General features: G+C 39.1%; 1 protein-coding gene across 2 annotated transcripts in view; it reads left to right on the plus strand.

Moving 5' to 3' along the window:
- The window catches only part of CBFB (core-binding factor subunit beta), a 64,209-nt gene that overhangs the window by 40,918 nt on the left and 4,294 nt on the right, over positions 1-18,997 (plus strand). The window contains exon 5 of one of the 2 annotated variants that reach the window (XM_084644184.1): positions 2,368-2,494. In XM_084644184.1, coding sequence (XP_084500310.1) covers positions 2,368-2,494 — 127 coding nt within the window. The remainder of the gene's footprint in view (positions 1-2,367; positions 2,495-18,997) is intronic. The other variant, XM_084644183.1, reaches the window with a different exon arrangement.

Raw genomic sequence — 18,997 nt, forward strand, 5'->3', positions numbered from 1 at the left:
TGGCTAGTCTGGACATCAGCAAATTGTTTCTCTCCCTCCTCTGAAGTCTTAATTTGGGTTTTATTCCAGGTTTATGAGGGTTTGTTTTTTTTAATATTCTGGCTGAAGCTAGAACTTAAAGAAGCTATACTGATTCATCTTCTAGTCTGCTTATTGAACAAAATCCTCCCATGGCTTAAAAGATTTAAGGTACCTTTTTGTGATCACTTTCCACCTTTTGAAACCTTGACTTCCAACCTGAAACAGAGTTCCTGCTTGAGAAGATCGAATAGTTAGTTAATTGCTTTTGTTCCCGTGGAGACTTTCAGAACTGTCATTACTTAACTTCTTAGAATTACGGTGTTTTCCAGCCTTGAGTCCAGACAAATGCTTAAAAAGACTTGTATATACATTTCTGCATCTAAATGGTTACCAAATTGTTATTGGAAACTAAATGACAAAATTATTGGGCTGTTCTCTGGATCATAGATACTCTTGGGGTGGGGGAGCGCTTCTCTTCATCAATACACACACGCATCAGCATATGCATAGCTGAATTTTTAAAATTTTTAGGCTATCTTTGAAAACTTGTTTTTCCACTTGGTTTTGCTTAGCTTAAAATACTGCTGATCTCTTATTTTTTTTAAAAAATCCATTTTCATTAAAATTGGTAAAGTAGGTAATTATGAATCTGCATGGGTTGCCTACATTTAAAAAATGAGAGCTTTTCTTTAGTCCTCAGTAATCCGCTAGACCACCTCTTTTAGTTCTGTCCTTCTTAATTAAAAGAAATGAACTCTATTTTCCCTTCCACTGTCCCACCATAATGGATATATATTACACCAATATAAAAATGGCCAAAAGGAAACAAATTTGTCGTTTAAAAATAGAAGTTACTGGCAAAATGATATCTTAATGGCAGCTGTAAACATTGTCCTTTGATATATCTTTCTGGAGACTGAGCTATGAAGATGTATTGATTGACAGATGTTTGTATTAAACTGTGTTAGGCCACAAGAGAGACACTCTTGCATCATTTCACAAAATAGCTTTAGGGTGTAGGATAGTGCCTCAGGCAAGAAAAGCAATTTGACATTCTCTTAGGCTAGAGACATGTTCTCTTAAATTTAAAAGTTAATGCACTTAATCCCTTGGTATATAAAAACTGATCTGAGTTCTTGGGAGTGGAACATTTGTCCTCTGTAAATCAAGGTTAACATTTCTGTTTTTTAAAGAGCGAGACCCACTTGAAAATAACATACGACAGTTATTAGTGCAATCTATAATTATTGTGACTGAAAAAAGTTAATGGTGAAAAGAGATTTTTTTTTTATTATTATTTTTTTTCCTGTTTCACTGTTGACCTTTATGGTCAGCTCATCTCGTGCTGATCCTTAGAAGCATCAGTGGGAGAAACAGGAACTCACCTTTTTATTTTAAATTAGCACAAATTCTTCTAAACTGACTAAACATGTCCCTTTACTTAAAGGGTATATGTAAATTTATTATTGTGGTAATACTGGCTTAGAGAACATAAAAACTTAAATCCAAAATGTTACCATTTTTAATAGAAAATATTGAATAGATTTTATAAAAACAAATTAAGATTACTGTCTGTCTTTTTTGTTGTAAAGAAGTACTAAAATTCGTGGGTTTTTTTGTTTTGGGGGTTTTTTTGGTTTTGGTTTTTTCACCCAAAACATGAAAGTCCACTGATATCGGTAAATGTTTGTGTACACAAAAATTGGGGGAGGAATATTTTCTAGCTTTTTACACCTTCGTATACAATTTTGAATTTTAAATGATATACTAAGGGATGTGAATATTCATTTTTGGTCAGATGTCGCTCTAGATGCAAAGTGATGAAGAGTTTTACTGCTAATCTGTTAAATTATGTTTGTTTTCGAGCATAAAAGTTGAATGTAAAGAACCTGATTATCTCATTTACAATTATCATTAGTTTGTTTAGTGCTGTCATCTATCTTACAAAACTACTTAATTTTTCAACATCAAAAATGAAAAATATTGCCTCTATAATATAAGCTTTGAAGTTTCCTTTAACTTCTTGGTTTAAGCAACTTAGTCAGACTCCACTTTGAAACAATATTTTTAATTCTTTAAAAAGCAGTTCTGATCTGCCACATGACTTTTAAAAGAGGCATTGCATAGCTCGAGATTTGTCTAGATGATTTCATATCCCATTTGCTCAGTTTCCATGTGAATGGATATCTTGTCTAACTGCTAAACCTGCACATTTATTCTTCAGTCTGAAGGTCAAGTTCTGTCCTTTCTGACTTCTGACCTCTAGAATCTATTACTAATGATGACACAGATTTTTCTCCCCTACTCCCTGTGGTCAGCCAAAAATTTTGTCTTCTGGTTTGGTAGCAGGAGGATGCATTGGCACAGCAAGCCTTTGAAGAAGCTCGGAGAAGAACTCGTGAATTCGAGGACAGAGACAGGTCTCATCGGGAGGAAATGGAGGTGAGGGTTTCACAGCTGCTGTCAGTAACTGGTTAGTACTTTACCAAAAATCTAGATTGTTTCCTATAACTTGTCTGTATGTACAATGATCGGGAATTCCTGTTTGTTTTAATTTTGCTGTTAAGAAAATAGTAAAGCATGATTTAATCTGCTTACATTATTAAAACTTGAAAAGGCGCTTGGAAAACATGTTTTTATTTGTGTAAATGTAAGTTGATGTTACCATTTTCTCTGTAGGTGGCCCCAGTTACTGGTTGCAGACTCGTGACTAGGGCCCTACCAAATTCATGGTCCTGAAAAATGTGTCACGGACCGTGAAATCTGGTCTTTTTCTGTACTTTTACCCTATACTATACAGACTTCACAGGGGGAGACCACCGTTTCTCAAACTGGGGATCCCAACAAAAAGAGGGTCGTGTGGGTGAGGGAGAGATTTGCAAGGTTATTGTAGGGATGTTGCAATATTGCCACCCATAGTTCTGCACTGCCTTCAGACCTGGGTGGGTGGATAGCGGCAGCTGCTGTACCAACTCTGAAGGCAATACGGTACCACGCCATCCTTACTTATGTACTGCTGCCTTCAGAGTTGAGTCAGAACCCCTATAGTTACAACACCATGAAATTTCAGATTTAAATATCTGAAATCATGAAATTTACTATTTTAAAATCCTATGACCGTGAAATTGACCAAAATGGACCCTATTCATGACATAAAGTCTGACTTTTTTTAATCATTAAATAAATGCTAGCAGCTCTGAAGAAGGGGCATTTTAGCCAGCGGTAATGAGGGTCTGCCACCTTCTGTCTCTTTCACAGACACTAGAGAGGCCTGGAAATTCTGGCTGCTGCTCCTGTTACCATCAGTCCTTTTCTTTATGGGTAGCAATACCAATGAACTGATTCAGACCCTGCTAACTACTTTCTCCTGTGGCTTGGCCATATTCCACCCTCACCTTCCCCTCTTGTTGGACCTGCTCCCGAGCCCCATCTTCATCTTTTCTCACTGGGTTTGCTCCTCTGGCCAGCTCTGTCCTTTCTCTTGGTCCTAGCTCCTTCTCTTCTCAGTGAGAAGACAGCAGGAACTCAGTGAGCCTGAGGAAACAAAGGAGCCTGAAGGGAAGGTGGAAAGCAGGAGCTCAGTGAGGCCAGGAAGGGGAAGCCAGCGGGGGGGGGGGGGGGACTGCTAATGTGGATAAGGGAAGTGTTGGAGAGTTAGAGAAGATGTTGCAGGCAACAAAAGGTATAAGAAGGGAACCAAGGTGGTGACTGTTTGTTTGAATTCCTTTGCCATGCAAGGTTTTTACTTCCTACTCCCTGCTTCACCTGTAGCTGCCTATTCGGCTCCCCATAATGGCACCATGACTAGTCCTCTCTCAAGCTTTAGGGTTGAGTGATACAGGAAAGAAATCTATCTTATCTCCTCTTGTCTTCATGGTCATGCAGAGCTCTGTCTCCTTGCTAAGTGAAAAGGTAAGATCTGGGAATGAGACCAAGAGGAAGGTTTGGTTCAGAAAGTAAGTCAAGCTGGGGAACAGGCCTATGGAGACTGGTGAAGTCAGTAAGCTAAGAGTGGAAGGCATGTGGAAGAGCTGCGCTGGGCTGGTCTCTAAGGAAAAGCTAGTTAGAAAGGCCTCAGGCAATTTACTTGGTTAATTACGGGAGAGTGCCTTCGCTTCCTCTACTCTAGGAACTTGTAGCACTGCCATGCAGTCTTGCCAACCCCAAATGTTTAAAAATGCATAATCAGTCCCCTAGCACCCCCCCCCCCCAAATGTGATATAAGCTTAAGTCATGAGATTTAAAATAAAATAAATGTTGGGTACTTTTTGTTTACCTTCAGGTGCTGTAATCTTTAGGGTTCACAATTTCAACGTTTTCTCTGCAACCATAAGGGGCTAGAAAGCTACTCTTTTTCTTAAAAACTGAGATTCTACTGTTAAGCTTGTACAGCCCCAGTGAAGTCTAATGGTGGATGAGTTCTGAGGTGTAACTAAGAGCATAATTTGGCCTGCAAACATCTTATTCATTGAGTTTTCACAGTGCTGACAAAAGAAACATTTTAGAATTGACTTCTTGGAAACTGAGCACATTTAATCTGTAGTTGTTGAATTACCATAAGGGTGGAACCCCACCGATACCAGTATTGGTTTCTTTTGAGAGTAAGCTACACTTTTAATTAATATTAAAAACTTGGAAATCTTTCAACTTTTTATACTGCTTAGCGTGGCATGATCAGCAAATCTGGGAACCACTAGACTTTTTAACATCTCATCAGTTCTCCTATGGATTGCAACAATGTCTGTATAAAATTAGAAAATTTCAGACTGTAGTACTATAGTTGAAATAACTTTAATAGAGACCAGATTCTAGTTTGAGAGAGAGAAATCTTGTAATACTCCACCCACTCCTACCCAAAAGAGAGGCGCCAGCTCTTTGGAAATAGTCATCCAGAGCTTGGCAGCATATGAAAATGATCACAGATTTTGTTCTTTATTTACACAGCTTTCTTTCTTAGTAGAGATGTTTGCTTATTCTTAAAGTCTCTACATAGATTATTTTTCAAATATAACGAACAGGTAGATCATTGCCAAAGAACGATCCCTATACTAGGCATATAACAGTTCAACTATTTTTTGTTAATAAAGAGAGGGTATTATTTTTTTAACGACAATAAGGTTAGGCACAGTGATACTTTCGGAAACATAAAATAGAGACTGCAATGGCTGCATAATAATGAAACTTTTGGTAGAATAATAGAATAGTAGAAAATAGAAATAGTAGAAAAGCCGTGCTTTTTTAAAAAAAATCTGTTTACGCCCACAGGCATAATAAAAGTTTTTTTTAGAAGATCTATACAGTGTATCTGAGATTGTTTGTATCTTCCTGTCATGGTCTGTTTTCAATATGGATGACCCAGGGATCAGTGCTAGGACTGTTCTTTAATATATTTATTTAAAGATCTGGAGGCAAAGGTGGATGGTAATTATTTCAGATACTAGAGATCCGATCATTGTGGTTGGACAAAGCAGCAGTTATTTGAATTGAGTCTTTGCTGAAGTCTTGGAGCTGGCAGGAGGCTCTCAGCTGTAAAGTGATCTTGCTGCTCCTGCTGTCTCTCTCACAGGAGTCTGTTTCCACACCAGAGAGGTGGGTTGGAGGGCTCTGGTTCCTGAAGAAGTTAAGGTGTAGTTCCAAGAGTATCTTCCCATGCTGTGTGGACATAATACAGTTTATTTCAGTAGAAATTTCACTTTGTATTTTAAATGAGCTTCTAATACAGTGCCAGCTAGACTGCCTTTGTTGAAGAAATGATTGCAGGACCCCAGGCTAGTGGAGTCAGAATATGTTGGAAGTAACATGGTCTGTATTCAGTCACAGAAAGCTGCAATCATCTACTTTCTGCCGGCTGTTTAGTGCAACAGGAGGTACCAAAATGGTGGTCTTACAGCAAGGAATGGGTAACGTGAAATGGAAAAATTACAGTGTATGCTCCTGTTTCATGGTGTCTACAAATAATTTTTGTGAGGGTTAGCTTTGTATTGTGGGACTTACTTATATAATGGAAACAGTTTTTTGAAAGCTTGGATTGTATACATTCTATGACAAAAGCTCAAATTTTAAAATTTTCTCCCAGCCCATTCTGTTGTGCATAAGCTTGGCCAGAGATGTTCTGCTGAGTTTAATCTTCTTGAGATTGAGTTGTGCAAAGCTTTCTGAATATGTTTCATGCAAAAAAAAATTCAGTGGTTTAAAAATTTATTTTTTCTTGTTTGTGTTCATTTTGCATATTACTGCAGTTCTCTCTCTGTAGTAACACTGCAAGGAAAGAAGTAGAGTGGTTTGCTCTTCCCTGAAATAGTCTGGTCTGTTTGGTGTCCTGCGATAAATATTTGCACGTTTTTAAATCTAGGATACACACACAGTGACAAATTAGTTTCCAACATACCTCTCTGGTAATGCCCCCACAAGGATTTTTCTCTTACAGCTAATTCTCACTAAATTTTTCTCCATTTTACTTACCCTGTAATTCCTAAATAAGTAAGTGATCCTCACAGTTCCAAATTTCCCAATTTAAGGAAAGTTCATTACTTTTTGATTTCTTCCTAATTCGTCCCTTACCCTGGGGGGGAGGGGAAATCCCAGAAATTTTGAAGGAAATCCTTCTACATGTACAGGATAAAACCTTGGCTCTGGATCCCATCCATAAAGTTTCCAGGGATGTATAAGGGCCACCCATGGAGAGGCCATGTGCTTCTTTACCAGCTATGATCCTGCTTCCCTCCCCTCCCCCCCCCCCCCCCCCCAAAGAGCTCTAAATCATGATCAGGCCAAGAGTTGTTAACTTACATTCATAATTTGGATTGTGTGAATTCCTGATCTGTACTTTTGCCTAGAGCCATCATAATAGCTGTTTCTTTGTTTAAAAGGTAGCATGAAATTGCAGCTTTTTGGCATCTTATGCTGAAAAATTGACCCAACCCAGTATCATGTTTTCTGTAGTGAAATGTCAGTTTTTGAGGCAGTGTAACTTTAAAGAAAAGTTTTTAAATCTAAAATAGTTAAGATTTTATATTGATGTGAAAGTGTTCTTTTCTAGGATAAAATCTGAAATGTTTTCTTTTGAGGAAGTATTGTTTAAAGGCTAGTATAGCTGTTATAAATATATAATTAGTATTGATTTCTTTCAGTCAGTATTTCTCCATTGCTCAGCCCCCTTCTAACCTTCATTGACTGAAAGAAGATGCTTATATTACAGTATTTCCTGATTTGCAAAATTGATTTTCTCTGTACTATATTCAGCATTGATTGTGTACAGAACATAAATAATTGGTATTTTTTTTAATATATGCACTTTGTAGCACTTATAGGCTAAAATTAGCTGTTTTGAACGTCTTGTGGAACAGTAACATGGCGAAATGATTATTGGAATGTTTGACTATGTTCACATCTTATGATCTCAGACATTTTTTTTAAAAGTTTATGTTCAGTTTGAAATTTGTTAAATACAGTAAAATAATAAAAGGTCAGTTATATCTGTGTGATGGATTCCATTAGACTTGAAAGATCCAATTTGTCATTTGGACCAGACACATTACCAATATATGATAAGTTGCAATATGATTGACGCTTCTGGATGAGCGTGGCATATATCCAGAAGGAAAGTCTCACTTGTATTGTCTGTGTTTGAAGTCAGTAGAGCAGTTTCAGATCTTTCTTACACTCAGCACTTAAACACAAAATCCAACTCATCTATTAGAAGTTGAACTGTTTGTGGGCTTTTAGTAAAGGAAACAGTGTCTTTAGAAAATAGAATTTACAGGAAACACAAAATGGAATCTTGATGGAGGTTGATGTTAAATGCTTTATATAATCTTTGTCAAGAAAGCTGCTAAATTTTATGTTCCCAGTGATTATTTTAAAAGCTTGTCAGTAGGTAGGTGGTCCTAAAAGCAACTAACTGCCGTTCATTGTTCAGGGTTTTTTCTTGTTCATAACGTAGCTTGATTTTTCATTTATTATTTAGTAAATAATAGATGCAGATATTTGATGCCAAAGAATATAGCATATCTAATCTGTTTATCCCCGTAGTATGTAGCTGCCAGAAAACAATTAAGAATCACATTACAGTTGCCCATGAAAGAGACTTCTGTGACCATTTCTTGATTCATCCTGTTTTAGATTTTCTGGTCTCTCCATGGGAAATGTATGCTTTAAATATGGAGATATTTGAGGTCATATGACCTAATAAATGTAACCAGCTAAAAAACTAAATTTTTTTTTGTTGTTGTTACTGGTCATCAGTGGTAAATACTATGTGTAGCTTCATTTCTGTTTAAATGAATACTGTATATGTTCTTGTCAGCAATCAAAGTATTGATACCTAAGGCCATGATTTTCCAAAATAGGACCCTAAAGGAAAGGTCCACAAAAGTTTCAAAAGTATTCAACCCAGTAGCTCCTATTGAAGTCAGTGGGTGTTGTGACAAAGTTCCTCCTCTGCCTCGGTGGGTCCTGTGCTTATTGGCGGATTTGCTTGCCTCAGAGATTCATGGCAGCCCTCCGTTGGGCCGCTCTTGCTAGTGGTTCAAACCTGCCATCCACTCAGCTAACCTCATCGCTGGCCAGCCTGGGGGAAACGGAGAACAATACCCGCAGTCTCTGTGTCCCACCTAGTGGGTCGGGGACAGGGCAGGTCCCTTTCCAATTTAGACCGTCCCTTCTGGCGCTTCTCACAGTCTGGGTTAACTCTTCCATATCCAATCAGGAGTTGGAGGGATGGGCAGGAACCCGGGCCCACCCTCTACACCGGGTTCGAGCCCAGGGCCCTGTGGATAGCAGCTGTCCACAATGTTCCCTGTATCAGCTGTGTGACAGCTACAACTCCCTGGGCTACTTCCCCATTGCCTTCCCCCCCCAGCACCTTCTTTATTCTCACTGCAGGATCTTCCTCCTGAAACCTGATCACGCTTGAACTCTTCACTCCTCCAGCAGCACTCCTTCTCACTCCCCGCTCCTGGCGTGCCACTGATGGGAAGTCCTTTTTAAACCAGGTGTCCTGATTAGCCTGTCTGCCATAATTGAATCTAAAAAGTTCTTAATTGGCTCCAGGTGTCTTGATTAGCTTGCCTGTCTTAATTGGTTCTGGCAGGTTCCTGATTGCTCTAGGGCAGCCCCTGCTCTGGTGACTCGGAACAGAAAACTGTTCATCTAGTGGCCAATATATTTGCCTTCTACCAGACTCCTGTACCTCACTGGTCTGGATCTGTCACAGTGTTCAGCACTTTGGAGAATCAAACTACCTATTTAAGATCCGACATATGGACTTAGAAGCCTACCTTTAGGCTTCTACTTTGAAAAATTGGCCTAAATTCATACCCATGATTATTAATATTTGTTATGAGAACCCAAAAGCTCAGTCAGTATCAGGGCCCCCCATTGTTCTGGGTGCTGTCAAAATAAATAAACTGGTCTCTGCCTTGAAGAGCTTACTGTATAAATAAACAAGGCAGACAATATGTCAGCAAAATGTCAGATCCATAACACCATACTTCTAATTTACTTAAATGGTGTATTCTAAGACTATTATTTAAAATTAGGTCCCAACTTAATTACCTGACAGGTCTGCACTTAGAATTTTTGCTCCCGGCAGCTATTGATGAGCTTTCATGCACCAAATGAGGTGTACAAACAAGGAATCCTAAACTCTGGACTTGATAGCTGAATGAGTGAGGTATAACTTTCAAATATTTGGTCTTAATTGACCTTTAAACTTAGGTAATGGTGCCCCTATATACATTTTATCTATCCACACCTAGTCATGGGACCTTCCAGGGACTGCTTTAGCCTCCAGTGCAAGTTGGAGCAAACTTGTAGCTGGTTGTCATGACTCCCAAGGGTTTGTTCTGGCAGCCAAAGGATTGCTGATCTACAGCCCTGACATGTCCTCGGGTGGTGAAAAGTAGGGTGGACTAGGGCAGGTTATTCTAGCTTTATCCCACCCAGGGGTTCCTCTGCACCAGGAAAATACCTAATTAACAGTGTCTACCAATTTTCCAGTAACTTTGTGCCATTGGCTAAGAAGAAGGGAAATTGTAAGCAAAGTAATTTGTAGTTACTAAACACAATGCTGTTGAGGGAAAATTTTATGGACTCTAAAATTGTCCTTTGCTGTTGCACATTCTTTCTCACCCCATTGTGTTAGTACTTTAGTTAGCCAGATCATCTCCTTAACCAGAAGAACATAGGGAGGACTCTGGGGTTGGACAGTCATCTAAAATTCCCTCTGAGATTATTGTCTTCCCCTCTGCCCCACATGCACGCGATTCCATCTTGTGTGTGGAGAGTGGAGTGTTCTGTTGTCGTCGTTGTCCTCTCTCTGCCCCTAAACCTAGCTAATGCCCAGTGGTTCCTGACAAGATAGGGCCATCTTCATAGAAGTCCTCTACCTTCCCCTCCCTGCCTCCCCCCCAAATCTAATCCTCAGCAAGGTATCCATGTGCTTTTGGATCCCTTTACCTATAGCTGCCTCCAGGGTCTCTAGATAGGGGCAGCAGCTTGGGGCTGTAGTGTCTTTTCTGGACAACTCCAGTGCTCTAAAGGGAGAGTTGTTCATACCCCTCTCCCGGCTCCTTCTCAAAGAATCTCTGAATCAATAGAGATGCTTCTGTAAGCTCCAAGGTGGAAGTGAGGTCACAGTACCAAAGAGACGGGAGGCTTGTGTGTATAAGGTTCTCTCTGCATGGATTTATGGGTGATAATCAGGGACATTAACATCTGACAGTCCCTGTCCTGCAGAGCTCACAGTCTAAGGCCCTAATCCTGCAATGAGCCCAGTTCTCACACAGAGCTTATTGCGGAATCAGGGCCTAAAACGAGACCCCATAAAGAGGTATTACGAATGGAAGAATGGGGGAGGGGGGATAACGTAACAGCGATAATGCATGGTTACATAGATTAGTTATATGTACAGTTTAGATTATTAATTATTTGTATTGTGCTAGCAGTTAGGAACCCAAGGTACAAACCAGGACCCCACTGTATTAGACATTCTACAAACATAGAACAAAAAGATGGTCTTTGCTTACAATCTAACTAAAGAGTAGTTGCTTTTGAGTCAGCCACAGTTTTTGTTTTTAAGTAACAAATTAATGAAAAATAAAATGTATTCTATACTAGCCTACTACCTTTGCCATTATCCATTGACCTATACTTATACTGGAGTGAAGTTCTGACACAGCTGTCCAAAGTGAGTGTGCAGATGAGCATAGCAGCAAAATTGGCTCCAAACACCCTTTCTTTTGTTGATCTTTGAGAACAATGGCAATTATTTCGGCTTTAAAGTCTCTTTGTAGGACTTGATCATAGTACATTCTCTACTCTTCTTTCTCCCCCCCACACACACCTTTTCTTTTTCTCTTTTTCCTTTTCTTTTCTGTGTCTAGACCAGTTCAGTATAAATAACAGTCTAGACTAACATGTCATGAGGAGGATTTCAAACGTCTTCTGCCAAATAGGTTCCTGCATTTCTTTCAGTCATCATACCATCTCCTACTTTCTTCAGAGATTTTAGTTGGCTTGTTGCCAGTTATAATTCCTTCCATATTGCAAAAGAGTTACATGGTTTCATGTGCTGAAAGTTGAGTGAAGTTTCTTGGGTGTTAGAAACTCCCTGTGTTTCCACAGTATTAACTGTTCTATTTCAGGATATTTAGAATGAAACTGTCACTGTTAATCATAAAACATTAGGTTTAAGAAACATCAGTACGCTGGGTTCTGTCTATATTTTTGCAAAGTCAACAAATTGGTAAAATACAAGCTCTTCTCATAACCAAATGTTTATGCCAAGGTAATTTCTATTTTATCACTTTGAATAATTGTCGTTCATCTGTTCGTAGTGAAAAGTACCAAACTCTTGTAATACATTTATATTGATTGTTAAGCAATTCCCTGAGCATCAAACCTAGGATTTTCAAATAATCTCTCATTCAAATTTAACTTCAGCATCCTGCTGAAAAGTGGAGTATGCAGTAGTAAGATAATGATTTTTTTCCCTCAAATTTGGTGTGTGATTCATTGAAAAAATATTTTGTTTCTAAATTGAAAAAGGCAGATGCAGTTTTTTGTTTAAATGAGTCTCCCTCAATGTTCAGAAACTCATAGCACAAAATTTAATGACAGAGTTGCATGTGTGTGACTTTTTAGTATTTTCTTTAATTTTTGAAATAAGCATCTTATGGCTAATTATTACACCAGTTCCATAGGAAATTGCTTATTGGTATAGAAGCATCAGGTTTAAAATACAGAGCATTCTTTGAATCATAAGTTTTAAACCTGGCAAAGTTGACTTACGCTTTTTATGTTTCTGTGGTGGATAAATTGAATTCCTGGTATTATACTGTGTGGAGGTTTTCCAGATACAGCCTTACTGAAAACTGAGGTTCTGTCCTGTGTCAATACTAAAGATCCCATAAAAGTTGTAGATTAGCCCATGGCTATGGCCAAAAATGTCCATACTTTTGCCCAGTATTATGCAGTGTTCTTGCCACCTGCACATTGCTTGGTTTCTACTCTCCACCTGAGAAGTGACTAAGTTTTAGTGAGGAAGTGTTTAATTTATTACGTGTGTTTGTATTTAGAGATACACACACACACACACACACACACACACACACATTTATATATAATATATAGGTTCCTTCGTATTCCTGGGATCTAAAGAACTATCTTGTTGTTAAAAGAAAAGGAGTACTTGTGGCACCTTAGAGACTAATTTATTTGAGCATGAGCTTTCGTGAGCTACAGCTCACTTCATCAGATGCATGCCGTGGAAACTGCAGCAGACTTTATATATACACAGAGAATATGAAAAAATACCTCCTCCCACCCCATTGTCCAGCTGGTAATAGCTTATCTAAAGTGATCATCAAGTGGGCCATTTCCAGCACAAATCCAGGTTTTCTCACCCTCCACCCCCCCGGTGGCCTACATGGTTTGGCAGAACGGTGATTGATAGAACATGTACATGTTTCATACATTTATACATGTACAGGTCAGTACAAATAAATGGGGATGACTCAGTTCGGTTGAGCTGTCATTTCACTGTCAGAATTGTCTGTGTAAATCCCCACTCGTTGAAATGCAAAATTACGTCTTTGTCAATATTTACTGGTACAATAATAAGATACTGTAATGAATACTTTTCAGTACACTTGAGCATAATTTGTCATTCCTTTCACATTATTTGAAAGAGCAGAGCTGGTGGTTGTTTCACAGTGGCTTGTGCAAAAACTTACAACTAGCTATGATGTCATAAATCATGTGGGTACTTCCATAAATTTAAAAGAAAAGGCCACCATAAGGAAAATTATAAATGTAACCATATGCTTGTACTTTTGAGTCTTCATTGAGATTTGACAGTAAAACTACTGTGGACATTTTTTTTATGAAAATAAACTTTTTTAAAGCAGAAGTATGCTGTCAAGTGATTTGCTGTTTTTACCATTAGATGTGAAAACATGCACTGAAAGTAAATTTAATAACTACATTTATCTAAGGTTTTGAATTGAGACAATCAGCAAAATCGTAAATGTAGATAGCATTCCACTTCTTTCCAAATAGCAGGAGACTCTTGAAACTAGAAGCAATGATGTAAGCAAAAAAATAAATAAGGTTAACCTTTTGCTAACTAGTCTCAGTGATAGTTTGGGTATGCTTTTCAAAATTACAAAATATGTTTTGTAGTAGGAAATAACTATGCATCACAATTCTCCTTTTGTTGGAAGAAAATTGTACTGCAGCCTCATTAGAATTGAATAGTTCAGGTTGTACCGTCATTAACACTGTAAAAAGGTTAATGAATTAATGTGAAAATAGTGATTTAAACAAAGTCTCTAAATTATCTGTCGTTATATAAAGGAGGCAGGCAGTTTACAAAAGGCTTCCTTGGGTGCAAGGGACAGATGCCCACTAGCATTTAAGAGCTTTAGTGCTGCATGTGATTAATAGACTATTTCCTTTTTTAATTCAATTGTCTGCACACAGAAAGCTTTCTGAAAAATCAGGCATTACAATGATGGGAGCTGGAATTGTCAATTTTCAGCTGAGAGGCAGGCAGAAAGGAATACAGCTTGCTCTGAGTATCACCAGTGTGTAAATGGTATAATAAAGGAAGACCCAGTCCATGCCCCAAAGGGCTTATAATCCAAATTGGACAATAATGTTTGGACACACAAATGCATCAGATCACTAGATGAAACTTTGGTCTCAAATTAGGTCTGATTTTTAGCACAATTATTTGATTATTTCTGATTGGCTTAATAGAAGAAGTATTTTTAAGGAAGACTTGAGAGGATGACTATTTGGAGGACCAGCTGTGGAGGGACTTTCAAGCATAAGGATCTTCATGGAAGAAAGGTGATAAGGGCACTTATGTGGGGAGCTTGGAAAGAGTATAGATAATAGGAGTAAATGAGATGTAGACAGGAGCTGAATTGTGCGGAGCCTTGAAGGTGAAAACGAGGAACTGAAGCTTGGATGCAGAAAATGAGAAGTCATCTTTGGAAGGAATCTAAGAGCTCAGTGATATGATCAGAACATTGAAGAAGTAAGATCTTAGCAGTTGCAGTCCATACTGAATGAAAAGGTATGAGATGCTGCATGACCAGAGAGGAAGTTGCAAAAGAGATCAGATGACCACAAATGGACAAAGGTTTTTTGTTGTGGGAGTAGTAAAGAGAAAATTAATTTTTAGAGTAATTGTAGTGGAAGGAAGAATAGTCAGAATTTAGCTACAGTCAGATAATATGGAAGAAGTTGAATACAAGTCACAAGTTTCCATAACAGGCGAAAAGGTAGAGTTCACAATAGGAGAGAGTAGATGGTTTGGTTAGGAAAGCGTTCAACTTTTCCCATACTTAGCTTGAGCTAATAATAGGATATCCAGCAAACCATGTCGGAAAGACAGTTGGAGGTGCAAGACTGAACAGAGTGGAAGTTAAAGAGAAGTAAATTTGAGAGTCATCAATTTAGCTGAGGCAGGGGCATGGAAAGACAAGGACATGTGTGAGGGAGAGAACAGAGTACTCTGAGGTATGCTTGTGGAGGAGGAGAACATGCAGTGTCACAAAAGCCCAAGATTAAGGAGTGGATTACTTGACTGTTTAAAACTGGCAAATAAATAAAGGATGAAAATAGAAAAGAGGCTATTCCGTTGAGGTTGGGTTGGTTTTGTTTTTTTTAAAATGAGGTAACATATTGTACTTGAAGGCAAAGATAAAGGAGTCAGGTGAGAGGATGGTTTCAGAGTAAGGGAGAGGAAGCAATGAGAGAGCAAAAAAGGTCTGGGGTTAGGAGGGAATAGAGTTGAGCATATGTGTTAAACAAGTTGAGATTAATACTTGGAGTTAGCTGAGAACAAGTTGCATGTTCTACAAGTAGGTTAACTGCAGTAATGATGGGAAAACTTCCTCTCTCTAAATAAATTCAAAAAGTAGGACTCAAAAGAAATACAAGGAACAAATAAGTACAGTAATGATGTAATTTTTAGTCACTGTTCTGGAACCACACTTCAATTACAATATTTGCATTAAGTGTTGACTTGTAAATTAGATCATTACTAAGGCTCTACTTAATTTGCAATATTGCAGAAATTGCAGATCCCACAATATTAGGCATTCACCACAATTTTGTCATCTGGGTGCCTGACAGCAGGGGCCATCGGCCACCCTGGGTGGCTGACATTGAGGACAGGTTTTCCAAATTACCGCAAATAATAAAGGTCCATGATTACTTTTCCACCATTTTTCACTTCTTGTCTGTAACTCAGCTGCAATTATTTGACAATCATCCAGCAATTCAAGCAGGGCCTTAATCATTACTTAAATAACTGATGTCAACGTTACAGCAAAGAGGAATGAGGCCAGAGGTGGTAAGACTAACCACACACAAAAAAAAAAGAAAGGGCCAGATCCTCAGCTGGTGTAAATCATTGTAGCTCCATTGACTTCATTGGAACTATGCTAATTTATACCAGCTGAAAGTATGGTCTGCAGTATTATTTGCATTAGTGCCTGGAATAATACCTGATTGTGCTATGCACTGTACAAATATAAAATAAAGAAATATATCAAGATATTAGAATACTTAAAATGGAAAAAAATAAAATTGTGAAACATTTCCTTGACATCAGAAAAATATAAGATCTAATTTTTAAAAAATCTTTTCGTATATTGAACAAGGAAAAAAAACCTTTTAGAAGAGCTTGCTGAGTTAAACTTTCTTGTACAATTAGAAAATCGTGGGGTAAATTAGACTATCACTTCGAAAGGAATAAAAAAATCCTGCTTAAAGAGGCTTTGATATTTATTAAAGGCACAGTTTGTAATATGTTCTTCCAATCTTGTCAAGTTGGCCGCAGCTGTTAACACCTTTGGCACTCTTAAATAGGAAGTCAGTAATGTTTCCTCCATGTCTTCAAATTAGCAGAACTGGAGGCAAAAGTAAACCCTTTTAGACTAGTTTAAACTCGAATTAGTCTAATGAAAAGCCTATAGGGAATAAACATGATCATTTTATGTAGATCTTGAACAAAAAAAATCCCTTAACTAGATTTGTCCTGTGCCTCTATCACTGGATGTTAAATCGAGACTTTTTATTCAGATGCAAAGAAGAAAATACTGTTTGTGGAACCGCTCATTACACTCTAAGTGATTTCCAAACAGTTATGAAGGATGGTTCCTGCTCAGAGGAGCTCAGTCTAAGCACAAACAAGTAGAAACAAGGCATGGGAAGGGAAATAATAGGCAAATTATATACAAGTCTGCTTGATTCATTATAAGTAACATGGCAAAAATGGGTCTTTAAGGGTATGTCGACATTTCAGTTAAAAACCTGCAGCTGGCCCAGGCCAGCTGGCTTGGGCTGCAGGGCTGTTTTAAGTGTGGTGGAGACATCCAGGCGTGGGTTGGAGCCCAGGCTCTAGGACCCTGCAAGGTGGGAGGATCCCACAGCTCGGGCGGAACGTCTACACCATAATTAAACAGCCCTGCAGCCTAAGACCTGTGAGTCAAGTCAGCTGGCGCAGGCCAGATGTGGGTGTCTAATTGCAGTACATGCATGGGCTAGCCCCCCAGCCCCGCCCCTTCTGCCCAAGGCCCCCCGCCAGTGCTGCCCGCAACCACTGGCCCAGTCCCCCAGCTAGCCCCCCAGCTCCAAAGGAGTGCTGGGAGGGTGGGCAGTGCATGGCCCCTGAAGCGCAGGAGGGAGGGCAGCGCGTGGCCCCAGCCTGCGGGGGCAGGTGTGCAGCAGCCATAGCCTTCCCAGCTCATGAGCACAGGAAGATGCGAGGCCCCAGTCCCAGCAGAGCACTGGGGGTCTGGAGCCGGAGGACTGGAGCCACATGCTGCTGCAGGGAGCAGTCACAGCAGGTTACGGGGTAACATCTGGTTGTTTGGGGAGGCAAAGCCTCCCCCAGCCTATGTGACCCACCGTCCATGAGTACAAGACATATCCTAATGGGGATTTAAATGTGGATGGAATAGGGGCCTTGTGTCCCAAACTCAGGGAGTTGTACTGTTCATATGGGGCTGCATGGAAGAAGGCCCAGAAGTGATTGAGAGATTGACAGATGCGTGGATGAGGTTGAGAACATTGGCATAGCATAAGGTGCAGAGGGCAATGTGAAATTTGACAAGTGGGGATAAGTTAGGAGGGGCAGTTATAGAGAGAGCTTTGAAGGTGGTCTGACAAGAAGTTTAAATTTGATAGAATATGAATCCCGCTATTAGCTTCCCATCCAAAAAAGGGAGTTACATGAACAAGTCACTGCACAAGAGAGAGGAGTTTCGAAACAGCATTTTGTATGTACTGAAGGGTGTCAATTTGTTTGTTTGGGAGGTCAGAGAGGAATGGTAGTCTAGACCATAGCTAGTGAGGTCCTGAACTCAAGAGCTGGCTATAGAGACAGAGGGGAAATGACAGATCTTAGAGATGTTCAGGAAGAAATAGTGGTAGTGTTTGAATATGGCCTGGATGGGTGAAGAGGGAGCAGTCAAAAAAACCTACCAGATCCTGGGCCTGAACGATGGTGGTGTCAGCTGAGGTGAAAAAGGAACCATAACTTTTTAACACTTTACTAGCCACAGGAGTTGAGCTCCTTGTAGTAGCAGCCATTAAAAATTTTGTGTTTAGGCGATGTATGCTTTGCTGCATAAATCCATGGTGGATGAGGAATTCAAATGGCCATATAGCTGCAGAGGAAACACTAAAATATATGGGATTTAATTTGTCCTCAACTATCAGTGTTCCAGGACAAATGGTAAGATTTCCAGGGCTTACATGTAGGCTTGCTGTGATACTTGTCATTAAGAGAGTAGACAGGGTGGGGATATACTTGAGAAGAGAACTAAGGTTAGAGAACTTAACTCTCCACTTTCAGATTTATATTTTTTAATTGTCAGTTTAGAAATTCCTTGATTTTGGACACTTGTGTTTATGAAAATGACAACATCTTATTCAGATGTTTATCTTCTAAGATTATATTTATAACCCAAACTGCAGGTTAATGATTTGTTGTGTTCGGGTTTTGTTGTGGTTTTTTGTTTGTTTGTTTGTTTTTTTGGCTGGGGATTTATTTTTAGACTCTTAAAATGTTCTCACCAGAATATATATGATTTCAAAATTATGAACAGTTTGACCATTGTCAGCCTTAAATGGATTTCCTCTAGCAACAGATCAAAAAATGTATTGGCCTTTATAGCTGCAGGCAAATGCCTCCGAAAACAGAATATTCTTCATGGTTTCTGAATCCTATTATTCTGTGCGGTGATACTTCTTCACTTGAGCTGGTTGCTGTTTGCACAATAAGGAAATAAAAACTTAACTAGTGAGGCAAGAGAGACAGTTTGACACACCACCAAGAGGACAGACCTGCCATATTACTGTGTTATCAACATAATGAAAAGTAACATTTTATATTAGCTGAACAGCTTCTTCTCTAATTGTTTTGGTTAGTCTTGATCCTGATGGAGTTGGTATT

The sequence above is a fragment of the Lepidochelys olivacea genome (assembly GCF_965140295.1).
Source record: "Lepidochelys olivacea isolate rLepOli2 genome assembly, chromosome: 12".
NCBI lineage: Eukaryota > Metazoa > Chordata > Testudines > Cheloniidae > Lepidochelys > Lepidochelys olivacea.